This window comes from Podarcis tiliguerta (assembly GCF_965153285.1).
Source record: "Podarcis tiliguerta genome assembly, chromosome: 2".
Lineage (NCBI taxonomy): Eukaryota > Metazoa > Chordata > Lepidosauria > Squamata > Lacertidae > Podarcis > Podarcis tiliguerta.
Window position 1 is genome coordinate 51,201,858 of NC_139535.1, and position 27,511 is coordinate 51,229,368.

Consider the following 27,511-nt stretch of genomic DNA (forward strand, 5'->3'; position numbering starts at 1 on the left):
GATATGAAAAATCTGGCCTGTAAGCAATTAAGGCCTTCAACAATGTCATGATATGGGTCTGCTCACCCAAGACATGTGCTGCACAATCAGCCTTGAAGGTAAAGGCCATGGTAGAGCACATGCTTTGCATGCAGAAAGACCCATGTTCACAGCATCTCTGGACAGGGCTGAGTCCCTGTCTGAAAGCTGAAGAGCCACTGTAATGTAAACACTAGCGTAGATAGACCAATAGCCTGACTTTGTATAATGCAGCTTTCTTCTTTCCTTTGATTATTCCCAGGTACATCTTCCAATGGAAAACATATTATGTGAACCATATATACACCAAAACAGCCAGCATACTACCATCAGCAACTATGACCACAATAGCTTTATGGTGATTTATCTGCTAGTACACATGCCCAGAAGAAGATCAAACCTATCCATTCTTAAGGAAATCAGCCCTGAGTACTCACTGGAAGGACAGATTGTGAAGCTGAGGCTCCAATACTTTGGCCACCTCATGAGAAGAGAAGACTCCCTGGAAAAGCCCCTGATGTTGGGAAAGATGGAGGGCACAAGGAGAAGGGGATGACAGAGGACGAGATGGTTGGACAGTGTTCTTGAAGCTACGAACATGTGTTTGACCAAACTGCAGGAGGCAGTGGAAGACAGGAATGCCTGGCGTGCTCTGGTCCATGGGGTCACGAAGAGTCAGACATGACTAAATGACTAAACAACAACAACAACACATGCCCAGAAATGGTTGGCAGCATACACCCTGGCGCTCCTTGCAATCCTATCCCTGCCCTAAGTCTCTGGTCACAGATGAACCTATTCCCATATTTCAGAGTGTCTACAGCTGTGTTTTGCAGTACACGGGAGGTGTGTCTGCCCTTTGCATAGACACCATGCATCCTGCCTACCCTTCATGCATAACACATACCCTGTGACAGAAGATTAGTATATCCAAGGACAAGGAGGTCAGAAAGAGCTACTCCAAATTACACAAGTAAGTGCCAGTTGCAAATGTGGCACCAAGGTCTCTAAACTACCTTGCAGATTACAAGTGCTACATAAGCGATAAATATAGCAGCAGCGCTAAGTGTGTGCCTTGGAAGCAGAAGAAACGCTTGGGTTCCATTTATCAGCTGGCAACAATGCAAGTGTATCCACAAAGCCCTAATGCTGTTTGATCAGTTACCTACCAGCCGACTATATGAGAAGCACAAAAAGCAATACTTGATCCAATTCAAAATAAGCAGCTCAGCCCACCAAAGCAAACAGAAAGTAGCAAATTAGCCACAAGTATGGATACCAGCACATAGCCACCTCTCTTGCTTACTTTACATCTACCCTCAAGTCTCTAGTTTCAATTCCCTGATTGAACCAAATCTAAGCACTCGTAACTGAAACAACCACACATTTCCCCCCTTTGTACTCTACCCTTCTCTTTCCTCTGTTGTTTCCCTCGTATCAAAAAATTTCAATTGTAAGCAGTTTAGGTCAGGAAACTGTCCTTTTTTATTTGCAAACAGAGGTGGCTTTAGGGCAGCACAACCAGTTCCACTGCAGTGGGTGCATAGTCTAGGAGACGCCACAGGATGCCAGAACTATGATGTCTTGAATTCAGCGGAATGGGATGCTAGAAGCGGCGAGGGGGGGGGGCGAATTTGGGTCTCACAAGTCCGCCCCTGCTGTAAAGCATCAAGCACCCTGATGGTGTTGTATAAATAATAGGAGGAGGGTGGCTGGACCAGAACTAAAATCATGCAGTGCAAAAAGAGCTACCCTGAAACTCTCACATGCTTTGGCTCAATTGTGCCCAACTAACCTAAAAGCTACTCAGAGCTAATCACAGGGCCACATCAACTCTCCAAGCACAGCTGACAAGATCAAATTTGCACATCACATCCTGCTGCATGCAGCTTGATTTCTTGTCTTTTACTGGGAATAGAACCTGCAAATTGCCACAAGTCTGCTTACTTGGGGTTAGTAACAAACTGCACTTGAACAAGCACCCAAGTGCATTCTACAGCGGTGGGTTTAGAGGAGCACAATTAGTTCAGCTGAATTGGGCACAGAGCCTTGGGGTGCCGAATTTTGGCATTGCACAGGGCACTGCTGAGATGTGAAACCCCAAGGTCTGCCACTGCATTCTAGAGCAGTCAAGAAGTGTGTGTGTGTCCTACTATATGAAACCACAGTGAAGTAGAACTTGGGAGAAGTCAGGAAACAGTGGTGCTTTGGGAGGCTAGAAAGGAAAGGAGAGAGATACTGAGGGCACCACCAGATTATAACAATTTTGGGATGAGATTTAATCACATAAAAGCAAATTCAGAATGCACAATTATAATTGATTGGTAGGTGTTGCATTACAAACCCCCTTCCCCACAAGATGGGGCTTTTTGCAATAAGGAGAGTGACAAGAAAATACATTGAAAAGTGTGGGATGGCACTTGCTTTAACACTACATGATCAAACCTCCCCTTTCCACTGCCAAACAAATCAGAATAAATGCTCATTAAATAGCCAATGTCATCTACAGTAATCTCCCTACAAACAAATCAGGATGAATGCTCAATAAATAGGTCATCTGGAAGAGCCTTGGGACAATGGGATGTTTGTGAGGGACAAGATATTGTCCTCATTCCCGGAGGGTCACAATGTTCCTTTTTAACTTCCTGGCACACCCTCTGCTTTATCTGTTCTAATTTATAAGGGATGAAGTAAATTCAAGCCACCTCCTCGGTTGTATCATTTACTTACACTCAAATGATGATGTTTTCTCCTCTAGACTGCTCAGTGCTGGGATAAGACTCCCCACTGTGGGCATAAAGCTACCCAGTGTTGGGATAATAATGCTGAAAAGGCTCAATATACAGCTGACCTTATTGTTTTAATAATATTTTTATTTTTAACCAGAAAACAATACATTAATTATAGAAATGTTAAGTTCTATCTTGTGCAAATTATTCCATACGCAGGGCTTTTTATATAATGTTCGTCATTTGCTTTGCTTTGCTTTTCAGATGAAGGAACTAAGAAGTCTGTGGTGGTTTTGAAATCCATCATTTATCCCTTTCAGGGAAATGGAGCAATACATGTCTTCACATACAATAATATAAGAATGTCATCACACTGTAATTTGCTTGGCCACAGACAGGTAGCATTGAAAACTACAGCATCATGAGAAGCAGTGGGTGCGTGGCCCAGGCAAGCCACAGAAGAACAGTCAGAACAAGCTGCAGCTGCCACCTCAGTTTTGCTGGCTCCTCTGTCTGCCAATCCCTACCTCCGGGATCCAGATCCACAGGCTGGCTGGTGCCACTACCGGCCACCATTGCTTTCCCTGGACAGCTTGAGGATTCACTGCTTCTGCTACCACCCAACCAATTATGATTAAAGGTTGGTCTGGCAGGAGCAGCAGCTCCGGAATAAGCAAGGTGACTAGAAGTGGCACCAACTGGCTGGATAATCTGCTGCTGTAACTGCCACTCACAAGGCTGGCCAGCAGTCACTTGATGTTGGATATGAGTACAAGCATACATGCAACTTCCTGCATAGGTATTAACTGCTTTTTGGCACATTTCAGCATGAAGAAGCCCAGTTATAAGGCAGGATGCTTTCCTCTAGGTTCCTATGGTCATTTGGATTGTTGTGAATACCTGCAGGTAACAGATACCGTATTGGCCTGAATATAAGCCTCACTTTTTCCCCAAATTCCGACTGTGAAAAGTTAAAGTGTGGTTTATATTTGCGACCTTACGGTATGCAGCCAGGAGCGTGGGGCAAACAGCGCCAGGAGAATGGCAAAGTGGCGGCCACCCCATGCATAGTCCCCCGTCCTCTCCCCCAAGGCCAGAAAGGGAGGGAGAGAAGAAGGGGCAAGGTTGACGGCAGCGCAGCGCAGCACAGCCCCCCCCCCCCCGGTATGTAGCCAGGAGCAGCGGGGAATGGAGTGGCTTATATTCGGGTATTTCTTCCTTTTTTTTCTTCTCCCTCCCTCCAATTTTAAAGGTGCGGCTTATATTCGGGCCAATATGGTATACCTGTCTAGTACCAGGCATGCAGCATATCTCTCCTAGCATTTCAAAGAGGGCAGTAAAAGTAATTCACCCCAAATTTAGAGAAGCTAAAATACTGTATTTTCTTAGGACACACGGAGTTAGTGATTAAATTCAGTCTCATGATTTTGAAGTATGTATTATGGACACTATTTTAGTAATCATTAGGATTTCCAGACCATTTTACATTTTATGAAATGCCTTCTTGCCAGCCCGTAGAATAAATGAAGAAACAACATGCCAGCAGGGCACTCATTGTCCTGCCAGCTACTCAGGTTTCCCTTAAAACTGACAGCTGGAGGAAGGTGGGTGGCAGCGCTGCCAGCAGTTTCCAGTAGCCCTTCCAGTTGCTGTTTAAAACTCTGAAAGAAGCTGATTGGTGGCAGAGAAGGTGAGGCAATGCCTCCTAGAAGCCTAGCCAAGTCTGAGCTGGTCACTAAACTGGAAAAAGTCAGATCGGAATGGAATCAATTCACTTTCAAACCTGATAGCATTACTTCAAATCTCCCTGAAAAGTTGCCAAAGAGGCACATGAACAAGGAGGAAGGGAAGAAAGCACCTAAAAGTCGCAACAGTCTGTCCCTTCATACAAATCCATTAAGCAGCACCAATGGGGGGGGGAGAGAGAGATTAAGGGAGCTCTACCTCTCATTCAGTACAAGGGATAAAATTCCAGTTGATAGCATTGTTGAAGCTACAAAACTGATGGCAAGAAACACCATTCAATATCAGAGCACATGTTTTGCCTGCTGATAGCCACTGATAGCCTTATTCTCCATGAGTTTGTGTAATTCCCCTTTTAAGACATCCAAGTTGGTGACCATCGCTTTCTCTTATGGGAGCAAATTCCATAATTTATGTGCTCTGTATCAGGGCTATAGCTGGGGATGGGCAGCTGCCCCCCCCCCCCCGCCCACATGAAGCCTGGCTATGCCTATGCTGTGTCTAGAAGTACTTTTCTTTCGTCTGTCCAGAATCTTCCAACATTCAGCTTCAATGGATGTCTCCAAGTTCTGAGTATGGGATAAAAAAAATTCTATCTCCATTTTTCTCTACAACATGTAAATTTTACATACTTCTATGATGTTCCCTCTTACTCATCTTCTTTCTAAACTACCTCCTTACTTACAAGAGGTCCAGAGGTGGCTGTCAACCTCCTCCTTACTCTCACTGTTGCCTTTGTAGAACTCATCTGTGAGATAGATGGAAGAAAAAACAGAATTAGTTAGTTCTTCCAACCATTTGCTCCAGCCCCTTCTACTGATGGCCTTTCTTCCTCCCAGTCCCAATTGATACCAATCTCCATTGCCCTGGATTCTCCAGGTAGCAGGGCTGGGGAAGGCGTCTGCCCAAGACATTAAAGAAATGTTGCCAGTTTATACAGTACTAAATGAATGAATGCTATAACTCAGTATAAGGCAGCTTCGTATTTTATAAACGAAGCAGATCAGTTTTTTATGGTAGACCATTGGGAGCTCCTTGTAAGCTCCATATTCTAAGTATGGGATGTGAGTGGTGCTGTGGTCTAAACCACTGAGCCTCTTGGGCTTGCCGATCGGAAGGTCAGTGGTTCAAATCCACTCAACGGTAGTGAGCTATTGTTTCTCCATCCCTGTTTCTGCCAACCTAGCAATTCAAAAGCACACAATGCAAGTAGATAAATAGGTACTGCTGCAGCGGGAAGGTAAACAGCATTTCTGTGTGCTCTGGCTTCCATTGTGGTGTTTCGTTATGGCAGAAGCGGTTTAGTCATGCTGGCCACATGACCCGGAATGCTGTCTGTGGACAAATGCTGGCTCCCTCGGCCTGAAAGTGAGATGAACGCCGCACCCCATAGTCACCTTTGACCGGACTAACCATCCGGGGGTCCTTTACACCCCTGCCCTACACCTGACATCAGGTGAGGGACAGTTAGAGATGCAGCTGCTAATGCAAAATTGGGAGCCTGAAAGTATGCTCCCAATTGTGCACTGGCAAGGGAGGCTTGTTGTCACTTCCAGTAAGCTGATTGGCAGTGAGAGCAAGCCAGCTGGGATTGGTTACCAAGTTCTGTATGGGAAGCTTATTGGAGCAGCTGACCCCTGCAGAAAGCAGAGCCTGAAGTCAGTGTAGTCAGCTTGATTGGTGATGGTGACTTCAAGCCTTGCTTGGATTGTTTTTTCTTGAAAAATAGGTCCTGGTGTCCTAGTGACATCAGGTGATTGACAGGTCAGTGGCTTTGCAAAGCCACAGCTGTGTTGACAACACCAACTTGCAAATGCTTTAAAGGTAGCGTTTAAAGGGTATTTCTCTCAAAGAACTAAGATCTGGAATTGGAAATCATACATTGCTAGATTTCAACTCCCCTCAGGTCTAAATAACATGGCCAATGGTCATGGATGATTACCATGAAGCAAAACAAACCTGTTTTGACGTGTATGTAAAGAGCCGAAAATTTGAGTATTTCTTGATGATAATTATTTGAGTATGAGCCGAACACCATTTTATATTGCACAGGTTGTAAATATGTACTCCTTGAGTGTTTTGTAGGTTCTATGTTTAGTTTATCTGTTTTGGCCACAGGGCATAAAACAAGTAAACCGTTTTCACTCTCTTCATTGGGGACCTATTGTATCTTTCTATAAAACAAAAATATTACTTTTTTGTTGAAGGCTGTATATACTAATTTAAACCTCTATTTAAAAACAAATATGTAACTATCTTAAAATGGGACTCTAGTGCAATAAAGTTATCGTATTTTTCGCTCTATAACACGCACCCGACCATAACACGCACGTAGTTTTTAGAGGAGGAAAATACGTAGGCATGCCACCCATAGGCATTTCCTCCATAACACACACAGACATTTCCCCTTACTTTCTAGGAGGAAAAAAGTGAGTGTTATGGTGCAAAAAATACAGTATGTTACAATAACTCTGTTTAGTGCTATTTTTTCTAGAAAAAGAGGTGCCGGGCCTCACCATGAATGCCTGAGAGGTGCTAGAACTGAGTTCTGATGAGTTCCAGCTGAAAAAAGGCCTGACTGCCACAACCAAACACGTAAACATTCCCATCCCGCCCCACCCACAAATCAGGGTGTTACAGGCTACAAAGGTATAGGCCTTTTATAACTCCTTCCATTAAATGTATTCTGCGTAAGGTGCCATTTAAATGGTCTCCTATATTTAGGAGTTAAACTGCCTACCTCAGATCTCTTCTGCTTTACCATGTGCTGGAAACTAGTGGCACTAGGGATCTAGGAAGGCCACTAACTATGCACCAGTCGGAATATTTTCACCATCAGCTCTGCAATACAGCCACTGTCTCTAAAATAGAGGTTGTCATTGGCACAAGGCTGCACTTGAGGTCTTTCCTGGTGCCCACAAAGCCTCTGAGCTCAGGGTGGTTATTTTTTCTACCTTGAAAATAACACAGAGCTGAAGGAAGAAGTTGAAAGTGAGCCTCATCCTTAATGCCAATGTGCTGTTCTAGGCTCACCTTAATTGTACTGGATCTGACTTCTGGCTGAAAAAAAAGCCCTGCTTTTATCCAAGATCCCTTGGAAAAGTAAAGCATGTATACACACAGTTTGTCTCTGTCTCGTAGGGGCAGGGGAAGAAAGAAAGAGAGAGAAGGGGGAGGGGGAGGGAGGGAAACAAGAGGGGCGGTACCCACAGCACTAGCTCAAGGATCCAAATTTGCCCACAGGCTTTAAAAAGTTGGTAATCCCTGCTCTAAAACACTGCAGCTGGCTTTTTGCTAGCAGGGGGTCGACTGAAGGAACAGATAGTGGAGAAATCACATGGATAGTATCTACCAACATGTCACGCCCCTAGTATCTGTGTTCCCCCCACTCCCTTCAATAAATAACCCTCATACAGCCATGGAATAACTTTTGAAGCAGTGCATACTCCTCTTCTGTTGTACTCACTATGCTCCTCCTATTTAACAGCTGCACATATTTATATTTCTCTCTCTCGGCTTTAACAAAGCAATAGAAGAAGGAAATAGAAGAGAATGAAGTGGCAGCAGTAGGGAGAATGAGAGGCAAACAGTGGTAAAATGTCCCACTCAGAACAATTGCTATTTTTCTATGCAAGCACATAAGCAGCATAATCAAGCCTATGTACAGTTAAGATTAGTTCCTCTGTTGCCCCTGGACACCACTCTCAGTTTCCCATCACCATGCCTTCTATCTAGCTACTAGTCCAGGATCCCCATTATCAATCTACAGGTGCCGCTGTGAGGTACCAATTGGACCCATCAGTAAAAGCATCAATTATCCAGTTAGGAAACCAGCCTACAGAAGCAACACAATGCACCCATTCCCAGACACTGAGCAACTCTCAGCCCAGGCTTCCAGTAGATTGGGAAATCTACATATAAAGCCTTCTTAGATCAGAACACCACCACCCTTAGGTCATTCTCTGCAATCTGTTGTGGGCAGCCTAGATCTTCTGCACTCAAGTCTGCCTACGCCATGTCCCTGGCCATCAGCTTTGTTCTGCCTAGCTGTTCTTCGCTGCTAATGTGGACTGTCTCCTCATATATAAATCTGCTATAACCTTCACATCATGGCAACTGCCTGTCCCCTGAAACTAACACAGTAGAGGAATACATCAATCCAACCCAAAATATCACTTCAGACCTACAGCAGTTGGGTAACAGCCTAAAGATGCTGTTCCTAACATCAAGTCAAACCACTATGCCTGAAGTTGAACTGTCAATTTTGCAGACTCCACATGGAGGCCAAAAAGAGGTGAACTTGTCCTAGACCAGGGGCAGGCAACCTAAGGCCCGGGGGCCGGATGCAGCCCAATTGTCTTCTCAATTCAGCCCGCGGATGGTCTGGGAATCAGAGTGTTTTTACATGAGTAGAATGTGTGCTTTTATTTAAAATGCATCTCTGGGTTATTTGTGGGGCATAGAAATTCGTTCATCCCACCCCCCCCAAAAAATATAGTCCGGCCCACCACATGGTCTGAGGGACAGTGGACCAACCCACGGCTGAAAAAGGTTGCTGACCCCTGTCCTACACCCACCTGCATTGTCCCTGGCTAAGCTGGCATTTGAGCCCCTACTTCCAAGATTCAAAGCTGAATGCTATCTGCTGGAGCACTGCAGCTCAAGAGTCTTTGTATTTAGGCCTCTGTTTCTGTAAAAACAATACAACTCAAAAGAGGGGTGCAGTATTTTCTAGACAAAGCCAGAAATGCCCAGGCTCCTCTTAGAAGAACCTGCAGCTCTCCTTGCTGTCTACCGGAGCAATCCACCTGCAGGACAGGCCTGGAAACTTAAACAAAAAGGGGGGCTTGCCCAGCAGCAGCCCTCCAAGGCCCCAAAGCAGTCGTCTTAACGTAGAAATTTGAAAGTTATTTCACTGACTCTTTCAGTGGCTCCACCCACATCCAGCAATTACTGGGAATGTGTGTGCTCATGTTTAGAAAAAAGAAGCCCACAACACACTGGAACGCAGATGTCTAATGATAGGTTTCGACTTGGTGATCTCAGGCTGTGGGGAGTCTCTTTCTTAACTTTCCTCCACCCCTCCCTTGCAAATTAGTCCAGGCAGTCTATTAAATCACTTTTTCCTAGCAACCCCTCTTAGACACATGTGCACGCATATACACGGGGCAGAAGCCGTCTCAGTCTTTCCAACCCCTTCCTTGTGCGATTCACAAATCATGTGATTTGGGAGGATTCTTTAAAAAAAATAAAAAAATAAAATAGAAGGTTTTTATACCAAGGCCTCTCCCGCAGAGTCAAAAGCTTTTGATTTCTTTAGTTTGCAGGGCAAACTTTCTTCCCTTCATTCCCAACAAGACAGGATATCAGTCAGTTATTCTGCTGCAGCAATGCAAAGCAACCAGAGGAGAAACTGACAAGAGGCCTTTTGGCTCCAGCTTTCCATGGCTGGAGAAGTAGAGCCTGACAAGCGTTACTCAGTCTAGCTTGGCTTGCCACATCCGTTGGCTGCAGGAGTTGTGGTGCTAGGCTTCAGTTAAAGCATTCCAGGGTGACTGCATAAGAGCCAAGGTCTACTGGAAATAAAGTCTGCCAAGCATTTAGGACCTTCAGCAGCAGCCTGGGAGGCAGGCAGTTTTATTTGCTTCCCCGAGCTCACTGTGGCACAGACATATGTCAATGAGTCTACTCTGAGTAAAAACTAGTTGAAACCACCCGAAGTATTTGGGTGGCTTCTTCATTACCCCAAATCCCAAATTCTCTGCCAAATGAGAACAATGATGCCCCAGTTTGTAAGACTGTGATGAAAATACATTGGAAAAGGATTGCAAATACTGTCCTTTGCCGGCCAGTACTTGATGTTTGAATCAAAGCTGGAAGACCGACATCCAAATCCCAGTACAGCGGGTGGCCCTGGATATGTCACTGCCCAACATATAACATGGAACTAACTCCCACTCCATAATGTTTTGAAAATGAATGTGACGCAGAAATGCTGCCAACCAGCCTGAGACTTGGAGACAGGGTGAGCTATAATAATAAACCGGAAGTCTGTTACCCGGTGGAAAACCTAGAACAGGACTATTTTATCTAATGACTAATGTGAATCATCCCCACTTTGCTGTCGTTTTCAGGAGAAAGCAAAAGAGGAAGACCTTTGTCTGCAGTGCAAAGGACTTGGCGCAGTCCTGTCCTTGGGGACACTGTCCCATCTGCCTTGCAAATCTACAGAAATAGAAACAGTTGAGCACAGCTGTTCTTTATACCATAAGACTGCAAACCATCTTGGGAGCTCAAGTCTCTAGAAGTGAAGAACTCTTGCCCACCCATCAGGACAAGAGATCTCAAAATATACCCATGATTAAACAAAATCAAGAGGGCATCCCTATATAGTACAGTTTTATACCAGTTTAACTGTCACGGCTTCCGCCCTCCCCCCAAAATCCTGGAAACTGATGCTTGTTAAGGGTGCTGAGAATGATGTTTTGGATGGCCTTAACCCTCTTCCCCACACAGATTCCTGGAGACACACACAATACTAAGTCAAATCACGGCATAGCACAAGTGCATAAGCAAGCAAACTTCCAGGAAGTAGATCCCAGCCACTTTGCCCTACTCCAGTCCAGCTGCTCTTGACAACACACTAAGACAAACCACGGCTTAGCTCAAAGCAGAAGAACTGGCAGAGGAACATGGAGGAACATCGTCTCTCCAGGAATCCACATGTCCACACACTAACCCATGCTTTATCTTGAGATTATGTGCAAGCAGGGTCATTTTTTGTTAAAACTAGTTTAAGAATGAGAAGACATACCCTAGGCCAGCCTTCCACAGCCCGGTACCCTTCAGATACTGCAAGCGCCCGTCAGTATCACCAATGGTCAGGAATGATGGGAATTTGTGTCAAGATCTGGAGAGCACCAGACTGGTGAAAGGCAGATCTAGGTAAAGGTAAAGGTACCCCTGCCCGTTCGGGCCAGTCTTGCCAGACTCTAGGGTTGTGCGCTCATCTCACTCTATAGGCCGGGAGCCAGCGCTGTCCGCAGACACTTCCAGGTCACGTGGCCAGCGTGACAAGCTGCATCTGGCGAGCCAGCGCAGCACACGGAACGCCGTTTACCTTCCCGCTGGTAAGCGGTCCCTATTTATCTACTTGCACCCGGGGGCGCTTTTGAACTGCTAGGTTGGCAGGCGCTGGGACCGAACGACGGAAGCGCACCCCGCCACGGGGATTCGAACCGCCGACCATGCGATCGGCAAGTCCTAGGCGCTGAGGTTTTACCCACAGCGCCACCCGTGTCCCTGAAAGGCAGATCTAGAGGATGCCAAAGAATGCTCACAGGCTCCAATAATAGGATAACTTTATGGCCCTATAGCTTCATTTATGCATCCATGACTAGCTTAGAAAGACTGCATCCCTCACCATGCAGGGAAACATCTTGAAAGGAAAAATACCTCCGAATATACGGTAAACTGTGAGCAAGCCATTTTTCAAATATTTGGAGAGGTTCGGGGAAGGAAGCAGAGCTGTTTCTGGTGGGGTCTGTCCATCCATCAAGTGAGAGTGATATAAGCCGGAAATAATTTGTGTACTCCTTAACCAGACTGAAAAAAGCAGAGGTTACCCAACATTTGGCACCATGGTGGAAATATTAGTCTGTCAAGACCAATTCAAATTCAGGTCCTCTCTCACATTTAGCAGCAGAAAAGGGAGAGAAAAGACACAGGAACCTGATCTGGTAGTTTTCCACTTCTCTGCCAATACAGTATACACTGATTCAGGGATATCTAGGACTCAGCAGAAAAATCTCTCTACCAGCAGTCATAATGACTGCAAAGCTCACACACTGCTAAATTAGAACACTGGATGGAAAACATCAATAGTAGAGTGAGTATCAACACTAATAACTGCAGAACACTATACCTGTAGGAATGCTGATAAAACTATTTAACATAACTTTTGTAAACAGACAGGTACAGTAACTTAGTCATGTATGTGAAATCCTAAGAAATTTTGGAGAGATGCTCCAAACCACAGACAGATGAGTGTGTTTTTCAAAAAAAAATGAAAGGAATTTTGCAGACACAGCTATAACAAATGGTTTATTATCTCAATGATGAAAATGAAACCCTGGAAATCAGCAACTCTGCAAAAGATTCCAGATATATATTCAGAGCTATTTTTTGTTTTATTTGTATAAAATATGGTTTATGAATCTAACATGTAGTTAACAGTATTTGCTCTTGGTTGCATTCCTACAATGAACATGTTTTTTGCTTTCTGCATTCTCAAAACTATATAACATGGTGTACCTGCAAAAAGCCACTGTAATTAACAATGTTTCCAGAGAGCTGCCTATACCGCAGTGTGTATTTATGTGGCATGAGTAGTCCTGGACATTATGAAAATGATTATGCATTCCAACTTTGTGCCTGCAACCTCACTTCCCTCCTGCTATTGCTTAAAAACTAGCTATGGTAATTCCAACACTTGTTCTGGCCCTCCCCATCAGATGAAGAACTTGAACTCATAACTCCAGCTCTGCCAAATGCTTTAATTCTTAAATCAGATTGAGGCATGAGGTCCAGAGGATGGAAACATGGTAACAGACCTATTCTGTAGTGGCTCCCTACTTGTGGAATGCTCTCCCTAGAGGCTCACTTGGTGCCTTCATTACATATTTAGGCACCAGGTAAAAACATTTTCCTTTAACTAGACCTTTGGCTGATTAATGTTCTAGGTCCTTTTAATTGTGCTTGTGGGAGGAGGGTTTATTAGTTTCTTGTTCTTGTTTTTATTATGTATTTTGTGTTCTCATTTTGAGTTCTCACAGCGGGTGGCGCTGTGGTCTAAACCACTGAGCCTAGGGCTTGCCGATCATAAGGTCGGCGGTTCTAATCCGCAGGATGGGGTGAGCTCCCGTTGCTCGGTCCCAGCTCCTGCCCACCTAGCAGCTCGAAAGCACGTCAAAGTGCAAGTAGATAAATAGGTACCGCTTTGGCAGGAAGGTAAACAGCGTTTCCTTGCGCTGCTCTGGTTCACCAGAAGCAGCTAAGTCATGCTGGCCATATGACCCAGAAGCTGTCTGCAGACAAACGCTGGCTCCCTCAGCCTATAGAGCAAGATGAGCGCCGCAACCTCAGAGTTGTCCGTGACTGGGCTTAATGGTCAGGGGTCCCTTTACCTTTACCTTATTGTATTTTTATGTTGTGAACCACCCCACTATCGTTGGATAATAAATAAATAATAATACCTATCTGTTTAAAGGAGCTTGAAACAAAATTGGCTTGCAGACACTTTAAGCTACATATGCAGACTCTTCTGCATTGGTGTAACAACAGATGAACACTGGCAGATTACAGCAACACAGCTGAGATATTGAAGGCAGGTAACTTCATTTTTTGACCACAGCTACCACAAAACTTACCGAATAACTAGAATGAGCAGATTACAAATTACAAATAATAATCCCTTATCACAAGGCCCAAATCCCAAAAAAATTCCTCTGCCTCTATAAATGCTTTCAGGATAATACCTCAGCTTCAAAAATACACTGATGGTAGTGCCCAGTTAGCAGAGGCAGAAATTCAATTTATATCATTTTAGCAACAGTGGACCAGTCAAACTTGCTGCATTTGCAAAATAACCTCTAGTGGTGGAGGGAGGGGGGAAGAGTGCACAGGGTCTGGAAAAGAAGAGCAAAGACCACGTGCAAGAGAAACTAGTGCTGTCCCAATCAGCTACTGTCTTAAAAGCGTTTAGAAACTCTTTCCGTGCAAGTTTCAATCAAACATTGGTTGAAGATTAAGCACAATGGTCTTTTGCTTCCTGATTCCTTGACTTACACTGAATAACTATATTATTCCAGTAAGATAAAGAGATGCCAGAGATACACACTTTTCACAGCAGGCAGAACTAATCTCTCTCTCTCTCTGTAAGCCCTTTGTATTTACAATACAAACAACATGGTTAGTAAGGAAGGTTATTCACATGCCTTTGCTGCCTCCCCGACTCTCTTCTATATACAGATTCCTTTTACCAAATGCGTTTCATCTTCTACTCTTGCGCAAGGAATCAAAAATATCCACAGCTGAGATCACACTTGAAAATATCACAGAGAGATGGTCTCTGATAAAGGCGGCAGGAGCTGCAACAAAATACTGAGAACACTTATTTGTATGTTTTTGTTTAAAAGAAGGGAGATGTGCTGCACTTAAGACTGATGAAGAAACCTTACATTTCAAGGGATCCTTCAAAGGCCTCCAATAAAGTTTTTGAAGATGTGCTAGAGAGATTTTAAACAGGTAACTACTGAAATAGTTAGTGGTAGTTTTATAAGGGCAATGATATTTATACTTATATATTTATTTATGAAAAGTGAGAGGACGAACACATGAATACATTTACAAAGTGACCCTATATAGGACTACTCAAACCTAAGTCTTATGGTGTTAGGTGAGTCTTTCAGGCAAGTAAGTACAGGGTTACAGCTTTAATTCATTAATTAAATAGTCTAAACCCTAAGCTCAACCGTGTCTCATCCAGTTCTGCCGGTATTCCAGTTTAGACACTGAAGACAGCATCTTCATTCCCCATGCAAAGAAATGCCAAAGAGCTGCCATGTTCTCCTTCTGAGTGTTAGAATTATAAATAAAGTAAGTAACTAAGTACACCACACCACATCACACCAAAACCAACAGAGTAAAAGTCTTACTTTTGGGGACTGCCACAATTATAGAATGCCCTCATCCTTGAACTATAATTGGCACCAACTTTGATGCATTTTTAGCACAATAGAAATCTCACTTATTCCAACAGAAGCAGAGTAAATGTAACAGATTAAATCTCAGGCTAGGGTCTGGGAGATCTCAATTCAATTTCACAGCCATGTATGCTGCCCTTTGGAAGAAAGGAGGACTGCAAATGCCATTTTAAAAATTAAAAAAATATGAGAGGTTAATTGACTTGGCTAGATTTTCAAATGTTATTATTCCCGACTTCACTCTGGCATTATCTACTCCCTTTCAACATCATCATCATTCCTCTTCCTTCTCCTTGGTTTTAACTACTATAAGGTACCCTCTCTTGCATTGCTCTGTGATGAAGGGCAGCTTAAAAATTATTTTTAATCTGCAAGTACCAGAAAAAGGGTAGGAAAAGCTAGAAGCAGACATTTCAGCATCTGAAATTACTTCAGATGGAATGACCTCTTGCTCACAATGGAATAACCAAAACTGGTTCAGCTAATAATTACTATTACCTGGAAAATGTGCTACACTGACAACTCCTCTATTTGCTCAGCCCTGTGTCCTTAGATCAATGCACTAGCAGAAAAACTCAACTGGTAGCTTCTCTGGCATACGTGCTTCAAAGCTGTTGATCAGAAAATTACACAGGCTGTGCTAGTGTAACAGGAAGTGCTTATGCCACAAACAAGTGCACAACCCTATTTTTCTGGCAACGTTGTGGTTGGTTTGGAAGTTTTTTGTTTGTTTTTTAATCAGGCTGTCAAAAGCCTAACTACAACAGATTGTTTGAACAGATGAATCCAGGTTTAGATACATTTTTTCCTCTGTAAAGACAATATGCAAAATAAAGAATGCTCTTAGGGGTGTATGCAAAGGTCTGTGTATCCCCAATGGGGTATTTGATTTCCCCCCCGCCATAGCAGCCACATACACTGCATTGCAAATGGCTGTTGAAACTCAGTCAAGTTGCAAAAGTCTTCTAAAGAAAATTCAAGGCCCTGCTTGACACAATAGCTGTGCAATTTTCTGGATTGTGGCCAACATTGAAAGTCTGAAAAGAGAAGCTGAACACAGACCCCCTACAAGAAAAAAAAACCCTCTTATATAAAGGTCTGGATGGTGACATGCAAGCTCTGTATTTTACTAAAACTGCCTGTAATATGTTCTTTTATGACAGCACCACTTCTCAGCACCTAGAGAACTAGGGAAATGAAAGAAATACAGTAGTATTCAGCCACCCATGGGAATACCCACTCCAAGATAATGAGCCAATAAACCAAATATCTATTGTCTACGGTAATATTAGCATTTAAACACAGTGGAATATATAGATATGTATATGGTAGTTCGCCTCTCTGATACTTGAGCAGACCATCTCTCCTTAGCTGCTTTCAAAAGATTCTGCACCCTTTTCCAAGTATTTTCACTTTACACCTTCTTGCAAGAGGCTTTGTACTTTTAACACAACAGGCAGAAATTCAACAGGTGCAATATTTCCTACCCACCAAAAAATAAAGAAGCATAAATATATTCAGATAAACACAATCTTCAACTACAAAACATATTGGTTCAAAAGCATAACCCCCAAGTACAAAAATATCAATTATTCACTATGCACAGTGATGAATAAAAATACAAAGCATCACATCTGTTTGCAGGATCATGTCTGGTATGTAAGTTACAGCATATACAGTATGATCATAAAGCTAAATCACTGCAAGTTTACCTTAAGGCTACTCAACTCATCCATTTCATGAGTGTGCACATTATTATTCTTAAGTAAATTCCTATTCCTCATAGTGTACATTCCCAAAGTCTAAGATCTACTTCAGATCTAACATATCAGAAAATAGATTTTCCTGGTACTCAAGTAATGATTGTGTTAACAGTGATGCAAACAAGAAGCAGCTCTCCCTGAGACTTACCGTGTGAGGGTTGTCATAGTAGAGAGCAATGGAGCACAGCCTTGGAGAGATGCTGCAGCTCTCCGTAAACAGCCTTCCAGAGTCACCATAAGGCCCCACCTGGAATTTATATGCCACAGTGATGCTGCTGAAGGGGGGCAAACCAGCACTCACAATCACTTCTGTGAAGAGCCCCGAATAAACAGCAAAGCCAAAGAGCGTCAACAGCAGAAGCGCAACCAGTGCAGCAAACAGTCCAATGAGCAGCCAGTCTGCCATGACTTCAGGTGCCTCACACTGCAGGAATCAACTAAGGACAAGAGAGAAGGACAAAAATTAGGTAATCATAACGCGATGGATATTTCCTAGAGTAACAGATAAGTTTAGGGAAAGTTTTCCCAATGACTCAGATCCACACTGCAGACCTTTGCATTTGCAAGGCAGTGTTGTAATGGAATTGTTCATGTTTACAGGTCACTGCTGTACTGAAATTATCTGCCACTGCTGCTCAAGGGACACACTGCATAGAATAACATATTGTAAGTCACTTGTCTACAATGTACGCCTGTACTCCATGCAGCTAGGAAGCTCAATAAGGAGAATCTAAGTGATCTTTGAAATGCATATGTGCACCAATCCAGATGCCATAGGTCAGGTTTCCTCAACCTCGGCCCTCCAGATGTTTTTGGGCTACAACTCCCATGATCCCTAGCTAGCAGTACCAGTGGTCAGGGATGCTGGGAACTGTAGTCTCAAAACATCTGGAGGACCAAAGTTGAGGAAGCCTGGCACCAATCCAGATGGCCATGCACAGACAGTGGGTGTCAGATACATACACAATGTTTCTCTGACCCACAGAGTATTTCAAAAATATGTTTTTGGTCCCTTTCACTGAATCCCAGCTTTTATGTCAGAACTGCCTTGACCTTATCCAACATCACTGTTCATTCTTGGTCAGTGTGCAAAGTATCCAAAAATATTAGTATCCAAAAATATTAGAAATAATGTGACCATCATTAATATGACGGCTTAGTCAATGGGAATAAAATGGAAGACAAAACTTTCTTCCTACATATCCTCTGCAAGGTCAAAGATGGAGTGAGGGAGGAAGGTGAAGGAAAGGGTGCCAAAACTGGTTCAGCGACACTGAAGCCACTCTCACCAGAATAGTAAATGTATTGCACTGCTGGTTCATATGGCATGAACAGCTGCAGTAAAATGCAGTTGCTGAAAAAAAGGCAGCATAAAATCAATCTGAGGATTCCCAGAAAAAAGGTCAGAAGTAGTGATTATCAAGTGGAGGTGAGTGTTGTGTGCCTTGCAAGGAGGCAAAAACCAAGAATACCAGGCCAGGGGTGGGAGTGGGAGTAACATGGATTGACCCAAGTTGTTGTTTTTCCAAAATGGTCTTTATGAATCAGCTTTGATTTTTGAATTTAGATGTGGTCCTTTAACATAGAACCTACTTAGAAACAAATGAATTATACCTAAGCAACTGTTCATTCTGTTTGGCAATTAATAAAAACCACATCTTAGTATAAACTGCAATGTGATCAGGCTACTATCCACCCTAGTGAGATCAGCAGAGAGCAAGGACAACTGTGGAAAAGAAATCTGATTTGCCCTTGAAAAATGTCACAGTTAATTTTATACTAGCATTTATGATATCTTACTGGAAAAATATGTGCTGCCCGAATCTCTTCCCTTGGACTCAAATTCAAGCAGCTTGAGATACTTTCTTACAGCTCCTGCAATGAACTTATTTGCTTCCTCATGAACTTAGCATTTGCATTTCTAAAAAAGATCATTTCCAGTCTCCATCATTTTTGTGGAAAGACTATTAGACAGTATAGTTACTTATACCACAAAGCCTGTGATACAAAAACTATGATTATGTAAAATGTTGAAGACTTTGAACTGATGCAGACCCGTATTCCATATTTGCTTTAGACTATCTAATTGTTACTGGAACACAGCAGGCATCTGTTTGGTGATCCTGTCATTGTCTTTTAAACCAGTGGGTAATGGACCCTTGCTATGATGTATCTCAGTATACTACTCTTTTTCCTCTTTAAATCGCCTTTGTCCTTTCCTCTTCTCACTTAAAAGTTTCCATACTTGATAGCCTTAACATTTATTCAAAATGCTCCATGCACCAACATTATTAGTATTAATTCCATCCTTGTAGTTCACCAGATTTCCAGAATGGTTACCATTGCTCAGCATAACTGCCTACTCCTATTTAAGTGCATTTAACAATGAGTGAATTTGACCAGCTGATTCTTAAGCTCAAAATCCATTTCTGTATCTTATTGAACCACAAAGCAGGACATTTGTCAATTTCTTGTTTAAGACACAGAAATAAAGCTGACACTTGTCAATCTCTTTTCAGGAACCATATAATTGGAATCAAAGCCCAAAATTTCCTCAAGCGAGATGCACTTTGTACAAACCTGAAAATCAGCAATATAGGCAGCCTAGCAATAGCTCATTGTCTCTCCCAGGGATCTTTGATCCAGGATTTGTGCCTCTGAAAAAGAAGAAAATAAAGTCTGATTGAAGTGACCTACAGTATTTTCCCTAAATTGAAGTTTGGTAGGAGAGCACGATGGCCAGAAAACCTGCACTGCTTCCCCAATATGCACAAGGGGCACTGTGTCCAGAGTGGTTCCTAAACCTGTGGATCCTTTGCAATGCTAACATAGAGAAGTGGAAAACAATTTTCAGGAGGCAAATTGGTGGATAGGCATTTAACTGTTTCACTGCCCACCAATTATCTCCCACAAGTGTCTAGCCCTTGTTAAACCTCTTTCCCAACAAAGTTCCAAAACCCCAAGTAATTCCAACTTGAAGAAACGTTATATTAAATCCATGAATATTTCCATTGCGAGCACCATAAGATTTCATGATTTTCATTTAAACTCCCACCCCACCCCCCACAGTGAAACTGTACATGGAGCCATGTACTCAAGTCCAAGGAATAAGATCCGTACCAAGGCAGGCAGGCTTTGGAGCATTAGCATGAACCAGGGATGAGTAAGATGCAACTCCAAATGCCCATCTGTGTTCAGGCCTCTATCTTCAGTGCACTGCTTTTATAAGAGTGAATATCTGAATACACCTCTCAACACTTATCCTGTTGAAACTAAATAACACAATGTGGACAGACAGAAACAACATTTAGTTTTACAGTCAAGCACAGCCATACATATGGGGGGGGGGGATGCTAGCCATTTATTTTTTTGCCCCAATTGAAGCCTCAGGAGCGCCACTGAGGCTCCCAGCCTCTGTATGTGTGTGTACGCAAATGCGCTTCGGGGGTGCCAAACTGGGTATTTGACAGGTGAAATAAAGTCAAGTTTCACGCCTGCAGCCAAGTTATAGACAAGGTTCCAGATCAAGCAAGTGATAAGCACAGAAAAGACCATTTCCACACACACACCTCCTCAGATACAGCAGAGTAAGGAGCATGCAAAGAAAGAAATGGGAAAACAAGGGGAAATCTGCCCTGCCTCTCCTTCCTCCTCCCAAGCAAACAAACAAAAACCCCCACATATGAGGCCCCACATTAGAACAAGAGTCCTCTGGATCAGACCAAACGCCTATCTAGTCTAGCATCCTGTTCCCTACAACGACCAACCAGATGCCTCTGGAAAGATCAAGATCTGAACATTAAAATGTAACAATAAAAAGGTAGCACAACTATAAACACAAGCTGTGATTCCCCCCCCCCCCAGGTCTACCCATTTCATAGTGCAATTACAATAGTTGCAAGCAACACCGTCAAAGTAAGGCTGCAATCTTACATGATATACACTCAGGGGGTTCACTTCTCCACAAATATGCACAGAACTAATATGTATGTAAAAGAATGTAATTTTCTTGTCTCTATCCAGTGGTTTCAGTAATCCAGAAACTTTTAATTCTGACAAGAAGTGAATGTCAAAATACTTAGCAACACTGAGGTTTTTGTTTTAACTTCTACATCAGTTTTTAAAAAGTTGTGGTTTTTTTGCACTGTGTATTTCCTGCAAAAAGAAAATGAGCACACACTAAATTCTCTAGCATTCATAGCACAACTTTCTTTCAATAATTCCAGGAGGCTTACTTACACAGGGATCCCACAAGCAACCCCCACTTCTAGGCACCACCCAACCTTAGATCTGCTTAGCTTCACCAGGATTGCTCCATCAGACCCTTACATTTTAATTTCTATGATGTAAGCCTTTGTGGGTTGTCTTTGACAAGAATGGCAGCATACCATTTTAAATAAGCAAGTAAATAAGTTTAGTTTAAAGACAGCATACCAGTAATTTGAGTTGCAGTTTAATTCCAATCTGATCCTGTTCTGTACAATTGTCACTGTTTAACTAGGAATAGGTTCTGCATTCCCTTTTAATGGAGATAACAGCAGCCAGTTCATTTCAGTTTAAACCCACATAAATGGATTTTAACCCTTCATGCTTTTATTTCTAATTCAGGGTGAAAAACCTAAGACACTGATAATATATTCCCTAGAAAAACCTGAGACACTGATAATATATTCCCTAGATACAACACATTCTACACAAACAAGAGAGAGAGAGAGAACTTACTCTAGAGAACTGATATAATCAAGGCTCCTGAATTCAGTGTTGTATGAAAAGCAGAAAATATCACCAAGTATTTAAGTTCAGTTGCTGTTGTTAGCTACTGGGAAATAAACCTGCTACACAATTACATTCATCCCTCTTCTCATAGAGCTGTTTGGTTTCTCCCAGCTGATCCTGTTTATTTCAGCTGTATTCTACTTCCTGGTTCATGTGTACCAGCTTGATGAGATCACAGTGCTCGTGCACGCTCATAAAGCCAGCATGCACTTTTACAACAATTCCTTAAAGAACTAGGAATGGTTTAAGCAAAACATTTGGAACAGGATTTATTTAGAAGCATGTATGTCTATGTGTCATCATTGTGCTATGGGGCAGCATGATCAAGAGCCCAAATATTTTTACCAGAGTCTTGCATGGAAAACTCAAACTCCACCTAGATGAACCATAATCCTCCATTTGTGACATCCATAGTGCTAATTGCCAAGACAGAAACAGATTGCTACAACTGCAAATAAAGACTAAACAACCACAGTCAAATGAACCTTTGGGACTAGTCCACAATGTAATCAAAACAGCAGTACTGGTTATAAACCAGGTTATTAGCACTTGTCCACCCGGTTTTCCTAGCGAGCCTAAACAGGGATTTTCCATTCAAATGTGATCTGTGAAAGCCAATGCACCTTCCCAAGGCCCTAAACTACTGGATAAGAGGGGAGCTGGAACAGCATTTAAATCATGTTACATCAGCTAAGAAGACAGGAGTGCTCTGGTCCATGGGGTCACAAAGAGTCGGACACGACTAAACGACTAAACAAACAACATCAGCTAAAGATTTCCAGCCTCTTCCCAAGTATCAATCCCCCTCAACTGCCCAATCAGTGAGGATGGGAGTACATTTCCGAGCACAATTCAAAGTGTTGGTGCTGACCTTTAAAGCTCTAAACGGCCTTGGCACAGTATACCTGAAAGAGCGTCTCCACCCCCCATCGTTCTGCCCGGACACTGAGATCCAGCGCCAAGGGCCTTCTGGCAGTTGCCCTCACTGCGAGAAGTGAGGTTACAGGGAACCAGGCAGAGGGCCTGCTCAGTAGTGGCACCCGCCCTGTGGAATGCCCTCCCATCAGATGTCAAAGAGATAAACAACTATATGACATTTAGAAAACATCTGAAGGCAGCCCTGTTTAGGAAAGTTTTTAATGACTGATGTTTTAATGTATTTTTAATCTTTGTTGGAAGCCGCCCAGAGTGGCTGGGGAAACCGAGCCGGATGGGTGGGCTATAATAAATAAATAAATAAATAAATAAAATCAATAGAGGCTCCCATCCTTGTCTTATAGCCAGGTGAAACACTCAGACTGTAAAGAAAACCTTTGAGCCCACATCCTTCCAAATAAAAGGTCCAGAATATGATGCAAGAAGCTGAAAAATATATTTAGTTTTAAAATGCTGGGAGAAGAAAAATCAGTTGTATTAATGATGGAGAGCAAATCTTGATTAAATTCAGAGGGATTTACTTCCAAGTAAACATGCTTAAGATTGGGACACATGGCTGCAATCCTATGCATACTTCCAAGTATGCAAACAAATAAAATATGAATTAATTAATGAAAATGCTAGGGTGGCAGTGAGGCAAGGATGTTAATTTCCTCACACACCCCAAGATTTGCTAGGTTTGCCATCTCTCTTTCAGTTGGGGGGGGGGTCTTGTGCCTTAGCTGTGCAACAAGCAAAAACTTAGCACCAAAAGCTGTACCTGGGATGCAAAAGGCACTGAAGGTTACCACTTAAACTGTATTGAAGTTGTACTTGTTACAGTTACTTTCCATTCTTCTTCTTCTATGCTTTTAACCATCAAGGAATTGAGTTTCAAACCAGTTAGTGGGAGAAGAAAAAATGGGCAAACCTGAGAGCCTCATTTGCATGTTGTTTATTTCTTCCCTAGATTCCACTTTAAACAGAAATTAAAGGATTGTTTGGGCTGGTGCTTTTTGTTTGCTAAAGAAAACCCTCATCCTACAGTATGATCTACTCCCTTGAGAACAAGGCATATTACTAATATTTACTGGACCAAATGAACGCATGCGAAGCCTCCACTGGTCCAGGTGTGCTTCCCAAGATCTCTTATTATTGGGATCCAAACTATTTCCGTTTCCATTGCAATCCACCATACCCAGCTAGCGCCACATCCACCTGGAGTGTTAGTTGCTTCCACTACAAATATATTCTAGCCGGTTTTGCATCTCCCCACTCCCCACCCCCACCCCACCTTTCCAGATTACTTTTCCCGTTCAGAAACAGAAGCTGGCATGTGTTTGTTTGTATATGTGTAGCAGGTGTTAGTCATAGGGTTCGATAGGGAGCCCACTCTCTCCTCCACTGGGATCCACGCAAGACAATCTCCTCCACTAAGACACACGCTGTTCCAATGTCCTCCTATCTTCCATGGTGTCACTTGCTCCGCTCTCCACATCCATCTTCCTCATCAATCTACTGACTGGCAGCCTTCCCCCCCCCCAAAAAAAAACACCTTCTGTGCCAAGGATCAACCCCTTCCACTCCTCCTTCAAAGGTTTCCCCTCTCACCGCCCCCCACTCTTCCTCAGGATCTTCCAAGGGGCGTCAGCTAACATCGTAGGGATCCACTCTCGCGAATCCTCCTTCCCCCGCTCCGCCTCCCCCCAGCAGCAGCAATCCACTGCCGTCTATGCCACAGGAAACAGATTCCTTTGGGATCTCCTCCGGTTTTCGGCCCCCTCCTTTCTTACGCCTCCCCCCTCCCCCCAGACCGCGGGATCCAGTGACCGGGATCTCCTCAGTTCCAAACACCACCTCCTCCCTGCGAGGCTCTCTCTGTTTCCCGCCCGCCCCCCAACTCACACAGCAGCAGGAAGAGCGGAGCCGGCGCTGGGGACTCAACTGGCAGCTCCCGCCTCAGTCACGGGCTGAGGCTAAACCTCGGGGGCGCGCCTGGCTCGGCGGTTGGGAAGCGCGTCCTCGCCCCAATCCGGGAGCGCGCCGCGCCGGGCTCAGCCCCGCGGGATGGGGTGGAGCTCGACGTCGGCGGGAAGCCGCTGCCGCCAGTATGAGGGCAAGTGGCCTCAGCGCTACAGGGCGGGAAAGGGAAGCAGGCGCCGAGGAAGCGGCGGCGGCGGTTCAGGGTGGCTACGTCGCTGAGAGAGCGCTTCCTCCGCCTGTTTTTATTAAAGGAGGTTGTTTTATAGCAGCCGCCTCACCGCCACCGAGCACCTCGGCTGTACGTGAGGGGAAATGGGCCGCCGTCAAGTTGCCACTTTTATTTTTATTTTTTTACCTCACAGTCGCCCTTTACCTTTCAACCGCCTCAGACAGTAGGAAATTCAGCAGGTGTCGCCTTCCCACGTCTCTTCAGTTCTGCGCAAGGAAAAGCTTCGTTGGCTAATATTTTCTCCTCTCAGGTAGCTGTTAAAAGAAGAGCAGGGGAGCCCTGAGTAAGGCAAAGGCAGCTTTAAGCCTCTGGAGTCGCAACACACATCCTCAATCCAGTCCAGAATACAGTAGCTATCACTAAGTTTTGAGCAGGGCTTAACAAGCAGCAATTCAACAGGTTCAGCTTTACCCATCCCTGCCACCCTGTTGAACAGTGCTGCTGCACCTGTAGGATTTCTGCTTGCCATGAGGCTCTTCAGGAACTTTGCCAGGAAAAGAAAGAAGGTTTAGGACCTTATAGCAGAAGATTGAACCAAGCAGATAGCAAACTAGTCTGGGGAGAAGAGAACAGGTACATTCAGGTTTGGTTCTCCTGCCCAGGCAGTCTAGACACTGTGTCAGCCCTAGGCAATTGCTAATTTGTGTGCTTACATATCTGCAAATTTAAAACTCTATTGCTTGCCTAAACCAAAATAGCCTATCCAGTTGGAGAGTTCGCTTACAACTTGCCCTGATCCACAACTTTGGATCAGTGTCAGTTTCTTAATTCACTTGGAAAAATACCTACCAAGACAAAATAAGGCTTGTGACCTTGACAAAGCCCAATGATCATTAGAAATGTATATTAAGTACTGAGGAACACATCTTAGAGGAAAGAATTATCTTGGGTGATACATCCCAGAGAAGCACTGTAGGTTCCCAATAGAGAGGTGACAAGTTTTTTTGTGGGGAGGCACTTGTGCTTCTAAACAGAATAATTAATCTCAAATGATCTGGCTCTTCTAGGCAAATTAGTAACTATGAAACATGAGCTATTTGGATCCTCTAATCCAGCACTATCTACTCTGACCAGACATGGCTCTCTCAAGGCCTCATGTACACATTTTCCCTAATCCTACTATCTGAAATCCTTTTAACTAGAAACACCAAAGAATGAACCTAGGATTTCTGGATAAAGAATGTGGGTCTACCACTGAGTTATATATACCTAGAAACTAACCCTTGAGTTTCACTTGTAACTGCCTTACTAGCAGAGAGAAATCACAACAATCCAGGATATTCCTGTATATGACATAATCCCTCTCTGTTTCAAGCACAAAAATATATTACTTGAAAGGGGAAATAAAAAATTCAAGAAGAGTAGGTATATCATGATAGCTAAATGTTCAGAGGAAGCATGTCACAGAATATCAGTTGCTGGGTGACAGCAGCACATTGACAGCTGTTGGCCTCAAATCCTGATGAAGTTTTCTGGACACATAGTTAACCTCTTTGGGGGGGAAAGGATGCTAGACTAGGTAGAACTTCATTCTGATCAAGCACTGCTCTTCTTATTTGTTTATCCAATTTGTATCCTGCCCTTCCTCCTGGAGGAGACCAGGGTGGCAGACATATCAATAATTTAAGAATAAAACAAAGTTGCCAGGAACAGTATCTTCCAGCCACCAAAGGTTTGGGTAAACAGGAATGTTTTTAAATTCCTCCTGAAAGTCAGTAATGAGACAGACCCTCACTAAGGGAGGGCATTCACAAATGGGGAAGTGTCACTGAAAATGCCCTGTCATGGGTCAGTGCAACTAAGCATGGCCAACAAACCCTCACCTGTTGACTGCAGTGTCTGAGATGGTTGATATTATGAAGGAGCTCTTTTGGGTCCCAAGCCATTTAGGACTTCACATGCTAGTACTAACACCTTGAATTGAGCCCAGTAGTTCATTGGCAGCCAATGCAGCATTTTCAGGACCAATTGCATGTAGTCCAATCAAACTGCCCCACTTGCCAGTTTAGTAGCTGCATTCTGCACTAGTTGCAGCCTCTGAACCATGTTCAAGGGCAGCCCCACACACAGCACATTACAGTAATCCAGATGGGAGGTCACCAGAGCACAAGCAACAGGTTGTCCTGATCAAGGAGTGGCCATAACTGGAGAATCAGCCTAATTCTCTACTTTTGTCAATGGGTAATAAACAGTCACTATACTTCAGGAACTTCTAAGGTGAACTACTCCATTCTAGAGAGAGGAAAACTACATGTTAGCATTTATTTATTTATTGCTGCATTAAAGATACTGACCATGCCATTACCTGGAAACCTGTTTTCCCCTTCCAAATGGAATAAAATAAAATATGTTGACTCTAATTGGCAGCAAACTCTAGGCTTCAGGATCCTACACTGACATCTTCCACTACATTGCCATACTATTTTAATATTTTCTTTTTACAAACAATCCTTATTATAGTAGATCTTCCTCCTGCATAACATGAGCACTTATCAATCATGATTCTTCATATGACTGCAAATTACATGGCGACGGGATATTACACTACTAATGATAGATTGGAATTAGTGTGAGATTGCTGCTTCAAGATGT

The 27,511-nt window shown here is 43.4% G+C and overlaps 2 protein-coding genes across 16 annotated transcripts in view; one reads left to right on the forward strand and one right to left on the reverse strand.

The window, feature by feature from the left end:
* Positions 1 to 24,726, reverse strand: part of TEX264 (testis expressed 264, ER-phagy receptor) — a 144,390-nt gene extending 119,664 nt beyond the window's left edge. Inside the window, exons 1-4 of one of the 5 annotated variants that reach the window (XM_083429532.1) lie at positions 24,613 to 24,726; positions 19,597 to 19,673; positions 17,165 to 17,453; positions 5,176 to 5,238 (exon numbers count right to left, since the gene is read on the reverse strand). In XM_083429532.1, coding sequence (XP_083285658.1) covers positions 5,176 to 5,238; positions 17,165 to 17,422 — 321 coding nt within the window. In that variant the 5' untranslated portion in view covers positions 17,423 to 17,453; positions 19,597 to 19,673; positions 24,613 to 24,726. Of the gene's footprint in view, positions 1 to 5,175; positions 5,239 to 17,164; positions 17,454 to 19,596; positions 19,674 to 21,738; positions 21,943 to 24,318; positions 24,402 to 24,612 lie in introns of those variants that run through there. The other 4 variants (XM_083429534.1, XM_083429533.1, XM_083429535.1 and 1 more) reach the window with 4 other exon arrangements.
* Positions 24,727 to 25,052: 326 nt separating this feature from the next.
* Positions 25,053 to 27,511, forward strand: part of LOC310672333 (semaphorin-3D-like) — a 51,399-nt gene continuing 48,940 nt past the window's right edge. For 9 of the 11 annotated variants that reach the window (XM_083429380.1, XM_083429374.1, XM_083429377.1 and 6 more), the window contains exon 1: positions 25,053 to 25,169. The gene's annotated coding sequence lies outside the window, so the exon portion shown is untranslated. Of the gene's footprint in view, positions 25,170 to 25,418; positions 25,503 to 27,511 lie in introns of those variants that run through there. The other 2 variants (XM_083429379.1, XM_083429383.1) reach the window with 2 other exon arrangements.